General features: G+C 40.1%; 1 protein-coding gene across 4 annotated transcripts; it reads left to right on the forward strand.

Annotated features, from left to right (window-relative positions):
• Positions 1-290: 290 nt before the first annotated feature.
• igsf5b (immunoglobulin superfamily, member 5b) lies at positions 291-11,896 on the forward strand. Of its 4 annotated transcripts, none has more exons than XM_026315605.1 (10): positions 291-372; positions 655-737; positions 1,670-1,987; positions 5,000-5,127; positions 5,347-5,512; positions 6,061-6,189; positions 7,866-7,890; positions 8,561-8,649; positions 9,835-9,899; positions 10,829-11,896. In XM_026315605.1, exons 2-10 carry the CDS (start codon positions 689-691, stop codon positions 10,937-10,939), a joined length of 1,080 nt encoding a protein of 359 aa, XP_026171390.1. In that variant the 5' UTR covers positions 291-372; positions 655-688; the 3' UTR covers positions 10,940-11,896. The 4 variants fall into 4 exon arrangements, with proteins under 4 accessions (XP_026171390.1, XP_026171407.1, XP_026171416.1 ...); XM_026315622.1 differs by having other exon boundaries at positions 5,000-5,112; XM_026315631.1 differs by having other exon boundaries at positions 5,000-5,112; positions 5,356-5,512.
• Positions 11,897-19,318: the final 7,422 nt, after the last annotated feature.

Raw genomic sequence — 19,318 nt, forward strand, 5'->3', positions numbered from 1 at the left:
TGGTATGAAAATTAACACAACCTCTTTGACAAAATTACTATGGAAACTTAAAGTGGTCAAAAGTTATTTTACAGATTTAACACATCATGTCATACATCAAACATTTGTGAGTGTTAGTCTGTGAGTTATTTCAAACACATTATTTGAAGAGGGAGGAAGCATAAGTTATAAGACCCCTGGGAACTGGAGACTTACAAGGGGCATTGTTTGCAATATGAGTCACACTGTGTATTTGCATCAGCACAGAGCAAAGTTCTCACTGAGTTAGGTAATATTTAACGAGACAGTTTGGAGTGGATTAGCACCAGGCAAGAGGAAGAAAGCGATGTTGACACGTATCTACTGAGCGTGACACAGAGACACCAGACTGAGGTGAGTCAGACAATGGGACTTTTGGAAATTTTTCCAAAAATTAGATGTATTAATCTAGTGGAAGGGAATATGAACGTGAGTAAATTTCATAGTAATCTATCCACCAAAAATTGTTGAGAATTTTCATTTTAAACCACAAAAATTTGAGGTGACTTCATCCTCCGCACACAATGATGAATAATATCTGTATAAAGCTCTGGGGCAATTTAACAAAGAGCTCATGATTATAGTTAACCATGCTTTTAGGTTAGGTAGGTAATAATTCATATATTTTTGTTTCAGGTCCATTCAGCATTGAACTATGGACTGATTAAAGATGGACTTGTTTTGCCTCTCAGTGCTTCTTATATCATGCAAGATTCAAGGTGAGACTCCAGCTCAAAACAAAAACAGCACCATGTTTGATTGAAGATGTGTTGCAGAGGCCAGTAATGTATTTGTAATAGTGGCCCCATTTAGTGGCATTACGTGTTTAATACTTTTACCCTTCAAATTACTTGGGCCCATTGATCTATGTGCACTTTACAATTTTTTCCAAAAAGTCTGTCCAGTTAAAGGTAAGATCTTGCCAATGGTTGGGCGACTTCACTGGTTAACAGTCCCAATAGGAGCACACACAAATTATGCTCATTAGTCTAACATTGTGTGATTACAGTGAAAAGATATAGCTGTCTAGGCTGGCCTAGATATTTCTCAGACCTAATTTCCTAAACAGATGCATAATTGATAACTCAGCATGCTGGCTGTATAAGCTAATACTGTTAGCTCACTGCAAACAAGTTATACATCACCCTGAGCATTGTGGTGTAAACCTGTGATTTCATATTTCACTTTTCCATTAATATTAATTCATTCTCCTTCATTTGCCAGTGACAGAAAGCAAAAAATATATGCAGGAATTCAATAGAGGATGTGTGCATTCATGTGCCTCTATGATGAGTGAGGTTAAATAAAGCGTAGGCCTGAACTGCTGGTGCACAGTTTTTCTATTAAATAAACAAAATAAGAATTGTTTCAGAGCGCTTTAGAGGTTGTTACCATTGGACACCAGCCTAGCTGTTTCTCCCCACCTAAGGTTTATGCTAAGCTAGTTAGTCAGCTCCTGTGTGGCAGCTGATTCACTTCATATGTGGCTTCCCATTTACAGAAGAGACATGAGCTTAGCACCTAACTCCAAGCAAGAAAGCAAATAAGTAACAGTAGTTTACTAAGTGTCACACTGGTAATTTGATTTGTTTTTACTTATTCCAAAACCTGCTCAATACATTTTGTTTGGTGACTCCTTTTTGACTTTTAGCAGTTGGAGCTCAGATAAAGCTGTCACCTGAAATGCTAACTGTCCTGCAAGGGGAGGAGGCCCGGTTTACCTGCAGTACCTCCAACACCCAGTGGACTGTTATGGTGTGGCTGCTGAATGGAACAGCGGCGCTCAGCATCTCGAAGTTGCATGGTGTCCTGCCATCCATCAACCCGAATGTGACGGCAGAGAAAAACCCCACATCAAAAGGAGACAGCTGGCAGTTTGTGCTAAAGAGCACAGAGAGGCACAACGAGGGACCTGTGACCTGTGACCTCCAGGGCATTGACCGGAAAGCAGCAGGCTTGTTTGTACAAGGTCTGTATGATATATTTGTATGTGAGAGAGAATCAGAAGAGCTACTAGGTGCATGTGTGTTACCTTGATTCATTGCCGTGAGAAGGCAGAATTGTTTATTTCTGCTGCAAAGAATTTCCAAGGCTTTTAGTGCAACCAGCTTCTCTTAGGGATGCTCTATAAGAGTACACACACACAGCACACATGCACGTGTTTGTTTTCATTTCTTGTGGGGACATGACACATCACACTTGCATGTTTTTTTCCTGGAGACTAACCCTAACCTTAACCATAACCACTACCTGCCTAATGCTAACCCGATCCTTAAACCAAGTCAAATTCAATGATGTACGTAGTTTACAAAGAGGCCAAGCCTCCACAATGGGAGAGTGAAAACAGGTTTTGGTCCCTACAATGCGACTAATACAATGTACAGACACTCAAACAAAGTAGCAAAGGAAACCAAGCAGATGAAAAGTCTTTTGAATCCATTGCAGTGTGAGAGCTCAGCTACACATTGAATTTAACCTTGACAAGGCAAAAACCACCATGTAAAAAAAAGAGGTAAAATTAAGGGCTTAAGCAAAAGTTGTGTGCTTTAATTCTGCCCACCCACATGGTGCTGGAGCTACCAAATATAACACGAAGAATCAGGAATAATAATATAGTACTTTTCCTCAGCATTCAAGGTACATATTTCAATACAAAGTGTTTGTTTTATTTATTTTTTGGAAGTGGGGGGATTAAAAAATGAAAGTACGCTTTCCTATATTATATCAAACTACAATATGACAATTGAGAAACCATGTTCTGCCTGTGGTGTTGAGTACAGGTTTTCATTTCCCCCTGCATAGAAAATACCTGGAAAAAGCAATTCACTCAGACCAGGCAGCAGATAGATGGATACAGGCTGCAGCTGAACCCCGTCTCTCTTCATTTAGTGTATATTCTGCAGATGCAGTGCCAAAGGCGGTTATGCGGTGGAGAAATGGGTCACACATTGGCTGGAGATTTGCTGAACTTGATAACCAATTTCTGTTTTTCTTGAAGGTTTTTTAACATAAAATGTAGCTGGAATGTTCATTTTGTTATGTTTTGATATAAAGGTTTGTTAGTGGTTGTTCTACACAGTACTTTCTTTGAGACAGTTCTCTCACCACAACCATACTTTTTGGAACATTCCTTTGTTCAAGGATTAACCAGGGAAAAGCACCACATTTTGGCTTTATAATTAACAATACTGGGAAGTTAGTGATCATTCGATAAACAACTCGATAAATTCTTTAAGATTTGCTTGGACCTCCTGACCTTATCATTCTGCTTATCTACAGTATGTACAAACGGAACAGAGAACTCAGCTAAAAAAAATAAACCTGGAAACATCTCCTCTGGAAAGAGGTAGAGGAAAAAAAAACAACGACCTGTCGCCTACAATATATTATTGAGAGAGGCCACATTGGTGCCAGTGCCACAAATCCCCACTGACATATGCAGCCATTAACAGCAGTATATGGTGAATCAGGGATTCCTCTCTGGATGCAGAAGATCACTATGGCTTGACACAACCTTTGAATTAATTGTGCATTCTGGCATGCCCAGTTAACAGTCAGCAACTCTGTCTGTGATTTGTGTAGTGCAGCCTGAAATATACTGCTGGAATAGAGCCATAAATCCACACAGGGATGGTTGAGTCTGTATGCTATCAACCACACTTCCTTCTTTAATTGTCCAATGTGAAGATGATGTAAATAGAACTACACCCTCCTGCTTGCTGTCACTTCATCTTTCACGCTTATTTCTTTACTCACTCTCACACAAGAACACACCAACCTTTTACTTCAGCAAGTGCATGTGCTGTTAAGTACGAACAGGATCTGCAGTGAAGAGAACTATTTGATGTAAATCAGAGATGGTGAGCAGTCTAGTGCTGATGAATAGTGTCCTTCTCATTGGAATAAATTCACACCCACACATACAGCACATGTGTTATATAAGGTTCATGTAACATAAATTGCATGTGCGTACACACCAAATCTGCACAGAGGCATGTTGTGGTCTTTAAATGCTGCCCCCAAAGCAGCAATTTCCCCTCTGAGGACCCCTGCTGAAAAATCACTGAAATTAGAGCTAGCTGAGCACTTCCCACCTCACACAGCAGCCAAAAGTCTTCAGAGTTTCCCTCCAGTGATTAACAAACCTTATGAAACCTTATTTCAGGGATCACTTAGATTAGAGCTTTGGGAGGGAGTGCTGATGATGTTCTTTTTCTATTCAGATGTATCAATCAGCCATGATCGCTGAGAGCCCCTCATCAGTCAGTGCAAATGAGGCTGGTTCCTTGCCAAACTTTATTCACTGGTGCTGAGATTCTGTCAGAGCAGCTGGATTTCACTTATCAGCACTGGTTGCTTTCAGAATCGAACAGTGTTTATGATACCAACCAAGACATCAAGTAAAAGCCCCTGGAGAAAAGGGACAGTCAATAAAGGGGACAAAACAACTGAAGATTTGCACCTAAATCAAGAGAGACAAGACATTTTCTTAGATAAAAGACTGAAGCTTCTGTAATTATCTTTCTGCCTATAGCCACTGTCTGTAACATCCACTGCCTCTTATTCTGCCAAACAATAGACGTCACATATGAGATACATACAGTATCTACCAGAGTCTTCAGGGCTTCAGTGGCTTATTTGGTTGGTGTGGAAGCGTTTGAAGGGAAAAAGAGAACAAGCATTCATCAGCAACTGAGACACGAGATCAATCACCTGCAACCAATGTAATCTATCTACTGTAAGTGGTAACGGGCCTGAGGAGGAAGTGATGCTTATTTTTTGCAGAGATGTGTTCATGCAACCACATGAGAAACAATCATGATGAAATCCGTCTTTCCCAGTTTTGTCAGCATTCATAAACTCACTCACAATCATGCAGAAATATGCAGGAAAACATATACTGCTTATGCATGCTGGCACATAAATAATAATAATAAGAAAGAGCATAATTCAAGCTTGTGAATGTGCTTTGTGATTGCAGAGAAGGGCAGTGTGAAAGTCGCTGGGGATGAAAAGTTGGCTTTTAAGGGACAGCCAGTGCTGTTTGAATGCAAAGCTGTAGGATGGTTCCCTAAACCCACTCTGCAATGGCAGGTGAATAATAAAAATGTAAGTACATCATGTAAGCAATCAGACATCATCTTTGGACACATCATCACTGCTAGACAGTGAAAACCTGTAGGTGAACTGTCTCTTTAAACTCTGTTTGCCACATTTCCAGATTATCTCTGCAAAATTATGGCAAGTTAAAATGTAAACATCCCAATTAGCAAGCGGAATATATTGTAATTAACAATGGTCCTGCTCTCTCTGGGAAATGGTGTGGAGGTGAGCCAGAGTGAATACAGCATCAGCAGTGAAATGTCTGGGAAGAGCCTCTTCACTGTGACCAGCAACCTCAGCGTGACGGCAGTAAAGAGCTCTCATGTGGATTGTCTGGCCTCTGTGTCTGCCATGCCCACACCACTGAAGAGCAGTGGCCGTCTGACAGTAGGTGAGACTGTAACACACATTAAATAACATGTATATGTGCACACACCTGTTTAGATTTGTCTCTCTGGTGTCTATCTGTTCTGTCCTAGTTTAGTTTTTGGCCTCTACATTCGTGTTTTCTCTCTTTTTAAAATCTCCTTCTTTTTGTGTGTTTGGTGTCACTCATTGTTGGGAAGCACCTGAATCATCACTGAATATTATTATTGAAGAGGACTGTGGAGTAGAAAGCTGCCAAATCAACACTGCATGAGTTTGCATCAAAGCTACTTAAGTGGAGTTGAGGTCACATACCTCCATGAGGTCCAACACTGTAAAATACTCACACTATATTATTGTAGTAATGTTCGTTGTATTTGTAACATTTTCTTAAAGTCACCACAGAGCAGCCTCCCTCAGCAAACACCCACATGCCTACGACTGCAAATTAAAACAGGAAACTAAACACAGCTTTCTTTACACTGTGTGTAAATTTGTAATTTAACTTCAAAGTAAGAGCAGAGTTTCACCATTTCTTTATCAAAAACACATGATGTGTCCTTCTTTTCTTAGTTGCAGAGGTGGTGGACGACGATGTGTGCACAGTCCCGCTGGTGGTAACAGGCTCCCTGTCTGCACTTCTGCTACTGCTCCTGATCTGCATCTGCACTGTCCTCTGCTACAGACAAAAGAGGCAAGCAAGTAGGCACTTTTCTCCTCCTTAAATTGATCCAGGTGAAAAAAAACAAAAAAAAAACAATTACTACTCCACACTCTTCTAGTGCGGAAACTGTGATTAAAGTATAATGAAGAAGATACGTGTCTACACACTGTGACTCGGCACTACGCCGTGCTGGCCTCTACCAAGGGCACGCTATATCTTTTTGTGACAGAACATTAGTTGTCAGCACAAACCTTACTTCTCAGGAAACAGCAGCAGCACAAATGTTAGGGAGGTATGTCTGTATCTTCAGGTCTGGCAGTTTGAGTCCCAAAACAACTGGGAATCTCAAGACAGGAAGGAGTAATTACTACCAATCACTCCAAATAGCTACTGTAGAGGTGCCCTTGAGCAAGACATCATTAATAATGCAAAATGTGATTTCAGTAGGACTTAAAATCTATTCTTATCTTTATATTTGCTGTAGAGTTATAAATATGTCGGGTATATTTCAGGTGAGTAAATATTAATATAAACCAGCAGAGTGAAACTCATGTTCTGACTGGATGAACACACATTGACCCAGCTAATCAACAGTTGCTAGAGCAGGGATAGTTGGAAAACAAGTAGAGCAGTGGCCCTTGAGGAACATAAGTTGCCCACCCAAGGTGTAAACCTGTTAATATGGGTTTAAAATCACCACACAGTGGGATAGTTTTACCGCCCCTCTTTCAGAGCTCATGACCGAACCCAGACTATTTGTAGCTGGACTATGTGCGACCACTCCAAACAGAGAGGTCGATACCTTGGCAAGTTGAGGAAGCAAAATACTTCGATGTTGAAAAAAGTCTGGCCAGGAAAGCGGGACATTGTAGAAATGTTTCTGGAGTGACATCTCATAGGGGAACCTTGTTCTAGTGCAAGGAGGAGGCCTGTTTGCACATGATAACAAAAAGTAGGCCTGAGTCACACATTTAGAAGTCACTGTAATCCCTGTGACTGATTCTTCAAATCATGGCCATGGTTTAGAACTAGGGGATTATCATAAAGCAGATGTGACCTTTCGCCTCTTCCTGCACCTGTAGCGTCTGATACCACCTTCACCACTGTCCTTGCATCAGTCTTACGGCTTTAGGTTTGACACCCCTGAGCATGTTAAATTGACTTCATGAAGATGTTTCATATGGCAGAGGCTCTGGCATGTTTCCAAGTCACTAAGCTCTTTTTTGAGTAATCCACCTGAGTGGGGAGTAATGTATGTTTTGTAATTACTGAAAAAAGAAAGGATCTAATACAGTCACCCTCAAAGACTTTTTTCAGCATGACAGCAGGGATTTAAAACATAATGACAAAGGCAGTTTTTCTCCCTGTAAAAGGAGCAGTTTATATCTCTCCTGGGGCCAGTGCCATCTGCATCATTGGTATATTGTTGTGTCTTCACTGTGGCCAGGAGGACCTTTGGCAAAGGCAACCATGAAACCGTGTTAAAAAACTTATTAACACTCCACTTTAGCTTTCATTGTTGAATTGCAAACTCACTGGGGGCTATGATATTAGTGAAGATCCTAAAACTAATAAGCAACAGGACATTTACAGCTTTCGTTCTGCTGTGGCTGCAGTGAGCAAGCATAACGGGTCTGTGGTCAATAATAAAGTTAGCAGCTGATAGTTCATAATAGTTCTGTAAACCTAATGTTTCTTTTCTTTTACCTCTCAGAACCCAACCCACAGGAGGCAATATGGTAAGATTTAAAACTCTCTTTCTAAACTACTTTTGTTTTATGGGGCTATTTTTAAACTCTGAAAAACCTGAGGGGTCTCCTTACTTCTTAAACTAACTTTAAGATAAAATCTGACTTTCTCATGGAATAAAAGAGCTGTCAAAAATCAAACAGAGACAGCCATGGCTCCAGTTTTACTTTACATAAACTACTAGAATGTGACTACTCAGCAGGAATGTCTGTTAATACATACAACTTCTTTCTGAGAATAAATGGAGCTTTTATTGTTCCACGTTATAAAAGAAAATTGAAGACATGAATTTTTGTAACAACTTAATTAAGATTAACACGGTCGTTAGCTCATTTAGAAGCAGACACATTACGCATTATATTTGTCAGCATTTTCTCTGCAGCTGAAATACATTTTACAGCTTTTCCATTGATCATATTGAAGGGAGAGCTCAGTACTTAGTTTGAGTCTAATAAAATGCAGTGAAAAATGATGATGTTTTTTTTTTTATCTGCCAAATCGTTTTATAATGAAAACAATGCAGAGGCCTCTGGCATACAGCTGCTTTGTGAGAGAAGAAAATGGTCTGTTCACAACAGCACAGCCTCTGACAAAGTGGCTGTGCCGGATCACAGCTAAAGGTTATCTTTTCCATTGGACCATTCATTTGGGCATTTACAGGTTCAACCAATCAGTGAGCGGGAGAAGCTCGGTTGCTGAGGCGACAGGAGGGAAGGTCAACTTAGGATACTCTAGTGAGGGTCCCACAGGTGAGAGAGCGAATATGTGTAGTTTACTGTGACATCTTCAATTCTCAGCTGCAACTGTTTTAGTCACAATGTCACATGTGACAGTATGGCCTCTGTGGGCGCAGATGGATATTTTTGTTTAATTTAATAAACTGTAGCATTATGTTACAATAAATAGGTCAGTGCTGTACTAACCTCACAGGTAAGTCTTATTTATACAAACCCATAGAATAAAATAATCACAGTATTTTTGTTGTGCCTAATATGTTGTGTACCAACATGACTCAACAATTATTTGAGGTATTTGCCTTTCACAACATTTCAGACCAATGTGATGATATCAAGTATAAGGTTTAAAACTTTCTACATTCAACTGCATTAACATCTGGTTTCTTGTTTTTTGTTAACAACATGAAAATCTGCCAGTCATCTTCTAAAACATGAGTTGTGCGATTTATAAACACTAACATTAAGGTAACTATAATTGTTTGGTAATTCAGTTTAATTACTGATTTTAGTTCCAAAAAAACTTTCACAACATAAAAGTAGATTTTATGTTCACTTTGAAGGATGTCACAGGTACCAAGAGTTTATTAATATACTTTAATACTGTACTAAAATCCATTGATGTGTAAAGCCTTGAACCACTGTTACTAGTATTGCAAAGTATATGGGATGTGTAGTAAATGGACTATAACTTACATAGTTTAGTATGTTTTGATTTATTATATTATACTGCTGCAGTAAATAGTAACATACCAGGTATCTTAAAGTGATACCTGGGTTAGGTAAGATAACTGTTCCCCGGGCACCGCAGCACTGGCTGCCCACTGCTCCGGGTGTGTGTTCACAGTGTGTGTGCACTTTGGGTGGTAATGGAATTTCCCCATTGTGGGATTAATAAGGGTAATAACTAAACATTAGGTTTTTTTCATGGACAGTTGAGCAGCCACAAACCACATATTAACAATTCAGTTTCAATTCATATTTATGCATATTTTGACTTTTTTTTTTTTTTTTTTTTTTAGATAGAAACAAAAGACTTATTTACATTTAGGATGCTGTATAGTTCTCAGACATCTGAGCCACTATATCTCCTAAATCTTATCCTATGCTCCTGGTCCTGTTTAAGTCTAAAATGGGCTGTGGCTGGTTAGAAGAGCTGCAAGGTTAGATCAGGCTAAAGTCCTGTTTTTCTTCCTGCAGATGCAGTTCGCAATGAGCTAATCATGGAATCTCGTAGCCATATGGACTTTGTCAGCTTTCATAAGGTAAGATAGAGAAACTGAAGGTCAGTCAGTCGATCTGCAGCTGGAGCTCCTGCTAGATCCCCACATGCTGAGGAGAGCACGGGGAACTGCACTGCTCCACTGTGGCACCTCAGCCTCCCATCAGACAACTCAAATATTCCATTATGGTATAAATCACAGCTGTGGAATAACTTGCTTTTGGGTCATAGTGGGTAAATCTAAATTTATAGAGTAGTTCATGACTCAACAAAATCAGCACTATTTTTAGTTTACAGTGCATTTTTAAAAGGCTCCATCATCACTGAGGTGTACCACGTCAATGTTGGGATGATTTTTTTAGGTGTATATGTAGATGACTAGTAGACCAACCCCTCATTGAAACACAATATCAGAAAAAATTAATTATTCTAAAAATCTAATTTCTGTCTGTGTGTCCTGTAAAAGATGATCTCACTGTTGATCGAGTAAATGTTATTCAAAGGGCTTCCAGAAGACAACTTGTAACTGACTAATTGATTGGCACATTGATTCTAGATAATATACTGTATTGATAAATTGCACGTAATGGGGAAGGCCAACTTTACTACCCTGGACTGATTTATGTAGCCTCTTTTCCCAATTAGCTCAGATTTTGAGCAGCTCTGACTTCAGGTCACAAGTTCCTTTCTGATTTACTTTTGTCTTTGATGTAATGAACCAGTGCTTAAAGTTTGGCAATAGGATTATCTTACCCTGAGCTACTGAAGCTGTAAGACAGCCACTTTGAGACTTATAAGGCAATAGTTCCCTACCAATTGTCTTCACATTTATCTGTGGGTGATCATACACTTTATTAATTACAAAACATAATCTCACTGTTGCATTTCCTATGACTGATGTCTATGTGCACTGCTGCAGAAATGATCTGGTGTATTGTTATTAAGGAAAAAATATTTAATGGTGTTTTCCAGGTCCCTGATGTTGTGCACTCCAGCAGCTTGTCTCTGCACAGCGAGAGCCCAGTCCAAGTGGGTTTAGCAGAGGACAAGTCCAAGACTGTCAGGAGAATTACCACAGTTTAATATTGTGATGTACAGTATTTACAGATGGTGAAATTTTTGTAAAGCTTAAAGCTCTTTTTTTTTTTTTTTTTGCAAAAACTATTATGAAAGTATACATTATAGCTAACTGGCAAGAAAAGGGGCCAGTCAAATGGTCTGACAGGTTGTTGTTTCAACAAATGATGTAAAACATTATATTTGGAGGTAAAACCAGTCTGAGCACACACAAAATGTCACAAATTTTCTATTATTGCAAAGGAATAATCTGTGTACAACTATGAAAAGTCAACCAGGTCGAAGTAATTTGTGACAAACATAAGATCCAAATTGTAATAAACCAGAGCTGTCCTTTAAGTTACCCTTATTAAGTAATTCCAGCTGTAGTGATATCCCAGATTCCTCCTCCAAAATACCACATCATACAGTACATCACTGTAACCTGTTCCTTCCTTCTGGTCAATTCCAATAGTCCAATTTATGCCTTTTGCTATTGCATATAGGATCTAAAACTCAATTGTCATAGAAAGGAAATGGTTATAAAATGCGTTATCAGTGGCAAAGCCTGGAGTGTAAATTACCACGATGTGACTGGTGCAGCAGTGAAAATGATGTGGTGGTGAGACTCTGTGTACTAATGCACAAAGTAACAGATTTATCTCTGTGTGAAGTGGGTGACATACCATTTGCATTTCATAATAGCAAAGGGTGGAGGGGAGTGAAGTGGTACAGATGGAGCTATATGAATCTGCCAGACACTCTATAGTTTCATCAACACTGCTGTTATTAAAGGAGTTGCCATCCATTTAAAAGATGACATGTCTATTGCTGGAAAATGTGTCCTAAAAACTCTTAATATACTGCTGTAGTTCATTTTTCTGAGGAACCCCAGGCATTGACAACATTATCACTGTTTGATTATGTCACAGCATTGAAGTTCAAGTCTGTGCCAAAAGGAATAACAGTGTTTTTCTGAATGATGCTGTGGCTCTTTTAGTATTTATTCATCATTTGTCACTTCTCACAAACTGCACAGGCCTTGAAAGAAATGGCAAAGCATCCAATCAGAAGATTATGTTTTGTTGAATGGGACATTCACTTTCATTTTACTGAGGGCCGGTGCACAATCTGATTAGTTCTTTGAGTTTCAGACTTGATTCATCTCTGCTCTCTCTTTGATTAGCTGAAAATGACCGCAAGCTCATAGGCGAATGGCACTGTGTCTAAACCTCTGCAAATGGAAATGCTGCTGAAAACAAATGCATTGATTTCCAGTGCACTGTATCATTTATTCATATAACGAATGTAGTACGAGAGAGGAACAGTTAACAGGGCATTCAGAGGTCACGATCAAAAGTCAGGACAGAGCACTGACAAACAAACAATCTGTTTATGTGTTTTGGCTGGGAACTATATAATTTATATGTTATCTTCATGCTACACACAAGCAATGTGTTGGAAACTAGTCTACAGTCACGCAGGCAGGGAATTTCATTAGCTTTACAGGTATTTAGTCATAAACCAAAGAACTGGACACAATAATTGTTGACCTCATCATCAGACTTATTACAGTTACTCAGGGAGAGAATGTAAATGTCAGTACTAGGTTACATATAATCCGTCAGGTATTTTAATCTGGGACAAAGCTGCTGAAAGATAATCCAAACCTGTCATTCCTCACTGAGTGTGGTTAAAATCAGATGCATCACACCACAATTTTGTACCTTAAAAAGCTTTACTGTGGTGCCACTATACATGGGCTCTCACTATCATTGCTTACCACATCTCTCTGCAAACATGAATCTCTGTTTTACTCTGACACTGTGTTGAATTTGTATCTCTCAGAAACAGCAAATGGAAATAGAAAGATTTATATTGTAGAAAGTAAATAAAAAAAATAATTTAAGAGGACAAGAAGATTTCCACAGAAATCCAAAATTGTCAATTATGTAGTGACAGCATGCATGCTTGCATTATTGAAAATAGCATGCTGCCACAGTTTCCTGCTATTCTCTGTCACCAGATGGCTGACACAGATCTTTACTTTGGAAATCACATCTCACCAGTGAATGTGAGAAAAGGGTTTGTCCTCTCTCTCTCACTCTCTCCCGCTATGCGTTCATCATCACTGCCTTCTGTTTTCTTCCACCAAACGCCTGGCATTGCAGCGGCAGGCTATTAAATAAATTAGATTTCCTCCGGTGGGCCTGACAAAGACAGGTGCAAAATGAGAGGCCTATTACATGACATGCTTTAGTGTTTCGTTTTCCAGCTTAACCCTTCCCTGAGGCTTACTCAGGGTGCTCCATGGGTCTCGGTCACACTGCAGAAAATGGTGTGCTTCTATCATTTGGAGCCATTGAGGTCTCACAGAGACAGCCAGGGTCTGTTCCAGCAATGAGGCAGTAACAAGGTCTCTCTTCATAACTCTAGTCATCTGCTGGAGTCATTGTCACTCACTCATTGTCCACCCTCCTCCTGCCTGTCGTAAGCAGAGTTACACTGCACATGCTCAGTGTCCATTGCCACTCTGGCTACCAGATCTTTACCTCAGCATTCAAACTTTGTCAGTCTATGAGGGACCACTTGTCAATACAGCAGGTATCTCCTTCCTCATTACACAGGAAATTAGAGAGTGGAACAGAACCATCAGGGATGATGAGAAAGAAGCTTGCTGCTAGGGTGAAGCTCCCCTGCTACCTCAACGTGTTTCTGTTAGCAATTAGCAAGAAGCCGATGTAGTTTCTTTGGTGTATGGATATATACATGGAAAATCTGGATAATAGCTCTCTGGGGTACAACATGATGTCTCCAGTGGCTTGTTATATTCTGCTTTCTACTTCCTGTTGCCACGGTCCATTAGCAGTCCAGTCACTACTCTGCTGTAGGAACAGAAGATACTGAGCAGAGATTAAAAGTACATATTTATAAATGTCTTAGTCCCAGAGCCGCATTGCTTCCTGTTTGTCTTTAGAAAGACTGGCAATATTCAATTATTATTCTGGTCAAAAATCAGCAAAATCAAAAGCACATTTTTTCCTACTGTGTCTGTAGCTCGTAGCCTCAAGCCCACTGGTTCCTAGTGAAGACATAAATCATTAAAAATGGGTCTTGATTATATTGTTCAATTTATTGTAAAGGTTAAGTCATTTTCTAAAGGAGCAGGGCATTGTAGATGTTAGCAAACATTACTCAAACAGATGTACATAATGCATGAGTTTGAGGACTTTTTTTTAGCAATGGGTTGATAAACATCAGGTGCAGTTGAATATTTCCAGCAGTAAGACAGTTTATACAGGACAAAAACTAAGTTACAGTGGCCATGTTCATCATAAAGACAGAACATGTGACCCAGATCTATGCTGTGGCTCCTTTGGCAGTTTTGGTGCTTTCATGTGATTAGTTAACAAAATGAAAAATGCAGAATAGCACATAAATGTCCTTTAAAAACAAGTGCATAACAAAAATAAGCTCAAATCTATGGTGGGCAAGCCTACTGCAACTACCTGAATGAGTTTATACACTGGAGAAACGCCACACCTCAAGTGAGCCATCATAAAAGGTGTTGAGACAATAATTTCTTATTGTTGACCTTTGAATACACAGGGCCACAAGGAACACAAGCCCTGAGCATTTCATCATCAGCTTTATAAATATTTCCTCCTGCACAAAAGACCTCAGTGACATGTAAATGGTCTGCGGCTTCAGAATGCCACTATGTTGATTGATTTGAATTAAATGGGTCCTCTTGGCACTGGTCAGGACAAATTAAGTGGTTGATGCTTTGTTTGGACTCTCAATGGCCAGCACTGGCAAAGCACCACTGATTAATAACTTAACACCTCCTCTCATTATTGAAAGCCAATGCCTCAAAGAGCTAGGCTCCAGCAGATCCCTGTGACCAGAAATAGGAATAAGCGGGTATAGATAATGGATGGATGGATACCTTCAAGAACATTGTAGCATGAGGCTCCTACTAAATTAAAGGCCCACAAATCTAATTCTTTGCCACTGTATTATGTGTCTAGTGCCATTACCAGCAACTGAGGCTAAAATCCTTGGCACAACCTTGTTAGGGTAGCCTTTATTAGCTGTTTAACACAACTCAGCAAGTGATTTTGCAGGCTAATTACCACAGTGCACAGTTAAGAGCTTTTCAATGGTAAGTTTTTTTTAAAAAAGAGAGGTCCCTGTGGCTGATTAACTGGATATGGCAGCAGTATACAGGGGTGTTAGTGGTGGCCGGCCGCAGTCTGAAGCCTGGCTGAGCAGAGCAATTCCTATGCCTCAGAGGTATTTCCAACCCCTATCCCTCTGCTGTGTGAGTGTGACTCACTGTGTCAGAGCTCACTCCTTCGCTTTTGCCTCAAAAATTCTTGTTTCAATTTACTCACCTGCTGCAGATTTTTTGAGCTGGTGGACGATAAGTATTTTTAAAAAATGAAAGAGTTTTCATTGTGGGATCAAATATTAAACTTTAATAAAATCTCTTGACATTTCACCTTTAACTTAGGTTCTTCCCAACTGAGTCATATAATATTATCTAACTTTGTCTGCACTGGTTTAAAACAATAATTAAACTGATAACTGTGGTGTGATTAAAAATACAATTCCACATTTTTCTTTTACCCAGACTCTACTGAAGTTGATGTGTTACCAGTCCTAATCAAGGGCATGAAAGCAGTTTGTATGTGTCTCCCAAAGGGACAGGACCTGCTAAGACCTCTTAGCACCCTTTTTTCATGTGTCCCAAACTGCCCATCTGTCATGGCTGTGCTCTGATGGCAGCAGTGTTGGCACTGAGGGAGAAGAGGTTCAGCACGTCAGCGCTTCTGCAGACCATATCTGCTGATAGTGCTGTCTTGATAAGTGATATCCTACTGTCATTGCATGGGAAGTCCAGCAACCCCCCAAATATTCTTGCACACCAACTCTCCTGTAATGGAAAGCACTTCTTTTAAAATCCAGTACTGACTCATGGCTGAATCAGACTTGTACAGTACTATAGTTTATGACGCAATCCCTATTAAAACACCTCACTTATTCTTTTCCATGTACTGAACATGCATGCATCCATCCATCCATCCATCCATCCATCCATCCATCCATACCCGCTTATTCCTAACCAGGGTCACGGGGATCTGCTGGAGCCTATCCCAGCTCTCTTTGGGTGAAAGGCAGGGGTCCACCCTGGACAGGTCACCAGTCCATCACAGGGCCACATAGAGACAAACAACCTCACACACTCACACTCACTCCTATGGGCAATTTAGAGTCACCAATCAACCTGACATACATGTTTTTGGACTGTGGGAGGAAACCGGAGTACCTGGAGAAAACCCACACAAGCACAGGGAGAACATGCAAACTCCACACAGAAAGGCCCTGATGGGTTTGTACTGAACATCTCTGTTCAATAATCAGACATATCCACACTAAAGTGGTACTGGTTACAAGTTTATATAAACAAAAAAGAAAAGGCACACTTGCCACACTACACTTTGCTGTACTATAGGTGTCTGGTTAGTACTGAATTTGCCAAATAAGTTGTCTGAACATTTAATGACTTAGTTAAGTTTATTTAGCTCTGACATTTCTAACATACCTTCCTCAGGCAAACTCACTTCATCACTTCATTATACAAAATCACACTGTATCAATGTTTACATGTAAAAAAAAAAAAGAAAACAAAGAAAACAGATGATCACTACTTATCAGCATATGAAACAGGATTTGGCATATTTGGTTTTGGGCATAAATGAAAACATCCACTGAGACCAGTTTATTAATGAAAGCCAGAGCTCACCCTCGAGCAAAAGCTTTGCAACAGGTTTGTCAAACAAGTGCAAGATGTGTGTCAAAAGCCGTTGGAGTGAAAAATTATCTGAACAAACAAATAAGGCTGCCAGTGCAATATCCCAAACTGCCATCAGTTATAGAGTGAATGCATTTGTCATGTTGCTGCTATTGATTTGTGTGGTTCAGTTAAACAGAGGGGAGTGCCTAATAGCCCAGAGGACATGCACACTGTGAACTGATCAATTAAGAGACTTCCAAAAACAAGAATAACACATTAATGAAAAGAACAGAAAAATGATTCTTAATTTCTATATAAATAAACAATTTATTTAAATTTTGTAGCCACTGATTATTATTTGTAAACTCTTGCAGATATTCCCTAAGACTTGCAAAATTAAAAGCAACCTGTCATACGTCTTTGTTTAAATGTCTTTTAAAATGACCCCTACACATAAAATGCGCTGCAGTCTGTGTACTTTCTGAAACGCTTTAAACTTATTTTTGAATTGTGGAAACACAAAATTTTAGGATATGGTGTCCAGCCTGAGGGCATATAAAGGGATCATCCAAAAAAAATGACAGCTGTGGCATATGATAAAATGCTGCAGTGGATTAAGCTGTACTAGTATGTTGTGATGAACCAAAAGCCTCTTACAGGACCAGCTACATTCTCCACTTGCACTTTTTCACCTGACACTGCAGTTCAAGAGCTAAACATGCAAAACATCTCTACAACAAGCTTCATCTCCATCCTCATACTGCAAATGTTGATGTTAATCTGTGCGTCTCAAAACATAGCTGCTAATTGCACGATTTGGTAGAAAGTGACAGACGAGTCAAAATCACAACATAATCATTTATTTGAAAACGAAGGTGTAAATTTATACTTTCCAAAAGCCAAACCAACACACTCCTGCTATCCTCCATGTTCTGGTGCTGTGTCATTACTTAGACTTCCTCATGTGTACGTCTATGTCACAAGTTCTTGGTCTAAAATAAAGCTGATGCCTGATTGGTGATATCTATCATCATGTTGTCCTTCAAAGCATTAATGCAGGAAAAAATAGCCACATTAAATTCTAGTGTTTGTGTTTTTTTCATTTTCTTTTCCATTATTTTGCGATTTAAGACAGATGAAGTGTGGGCGGCTTTCCTACCTGAGCCTGAGTTGAATCGTCTCGTGGTGTAATATTTTATTCCCCCACTCCTACCAAGATCCTTCCAACAATTGAAACCATTTCTAAATAAGGATAAAGCTGAAGCTGGGCAACATGGGTAGATAGTGGTGAAAGAAAAAGATGCAGATGGTGACTGCAGTAGCATATGCAGAAAAAAAAACTGAGCATGCTTGTAAGAAATGGACATACTGTGCTCGAAGTCTACACTTCCTGCAATCTCTGCAAATCCTCTAAAGTTGGTATCAAAAGCAACAAAATCCATATTACTACCAAATCATGAGCACAGGCCTGACACAATTTGCTCTAACATGCACTTGCAGTAATGCAGGAATAACATGCAGGAATAACTGAGATAAGACCATCAGAGTATCAGAGCCATCAGAGTATCAGAGCCATCAGAGCCATCAGAGTATCAGAGCCATCAGAGCCATCAGAGTATCAGAGCCATCAGAGCCATCAGAGTATCAGAGCCATCAGAGCCATCAGAGTATCAGAGTATCAGATTATCAGAGCCATCAGAGTATCAGATTATCAGAGCCATCAGAGTATCAGAGCCATCAGAGCCATCAGAGTATCAGAGCCATCAGAGCCATCAGAGCCATCAGAGCCATCAGAGCCATCAGAGTATCAGAGCCATCAGAGCCATCAGAGCCATCAGAGTATCAGAGTATCAGATTATCAGAGTATCAGATTATCAGAGCCATCAGAGTATCAGAGCCATCAGAGCCATCAGAGTATCAGAGCCATCAGAGCCATCAGAGTATCAGAGCCATCAGAGCCATCAGAGTATCAGAGCCATCAGAGTATCAGAGCCATCAGAGCCATCAGAGTATCAGAGCCATCAGAGTATCAGAGTATCAGAGCCATCAGAGTATCAGAGCCATCAGAGCCATCAGAGCCATCAGAGTATCAGAGCCATCAGAGCCATCAGAGCCATCAGAGTATCAGAGCCATCAGAGCCATCAGAGCCATCAGAGCCATCAGAGCCATCAGAGCCATCAGAGCCATCAGAGTATCAGAGCCATCAGAGCCATCAGAGTGTCAGATTATCAGAGCCATCAGAGTATCAGAGCCATCAGAGCCATCAGAGTGTCAGATTATCAGAGCCATCAGATTATCAGAGCCATCAGCGTATCAGAGCCATCAGAGCCATCAGAGTATCAGAGCCATCAGAGCCATCAGAGTATCAGAGCCATCAGAGCCATCAGAGTATCAGAGTATCAGAGCCATCAGAGCCATCAGAGTATCAGAGTATCAGAGCCATCAGAGTATCAGAGCCATCAGAGCCATCAGAGCCATCAGAGTATCAGAGCCATCAGAGCCATCAGAGTATCAGAGCCATCAGAGCCATCAGAGTATCAGAGCCATCAGAGTATCAGAGTATCAGAGCCATCAGAGTATCAGATTATCAGAGCCATCAGAGTAT

Source organism: Mastacembelus armatus, chromosome 13 (assembly GCF_900324485.2).
Source record: "Mastacembelus armatus chromosome 13, fMasArm1.2, whole genome shotgun sequence".
Taxonomy (NCBI): Eukaryota; Metazoa; Chordata; class Actinopteri; order Synbranchiformes; family Mastacembelidae; genus Mastacembelus; species Mastacembelus armatus.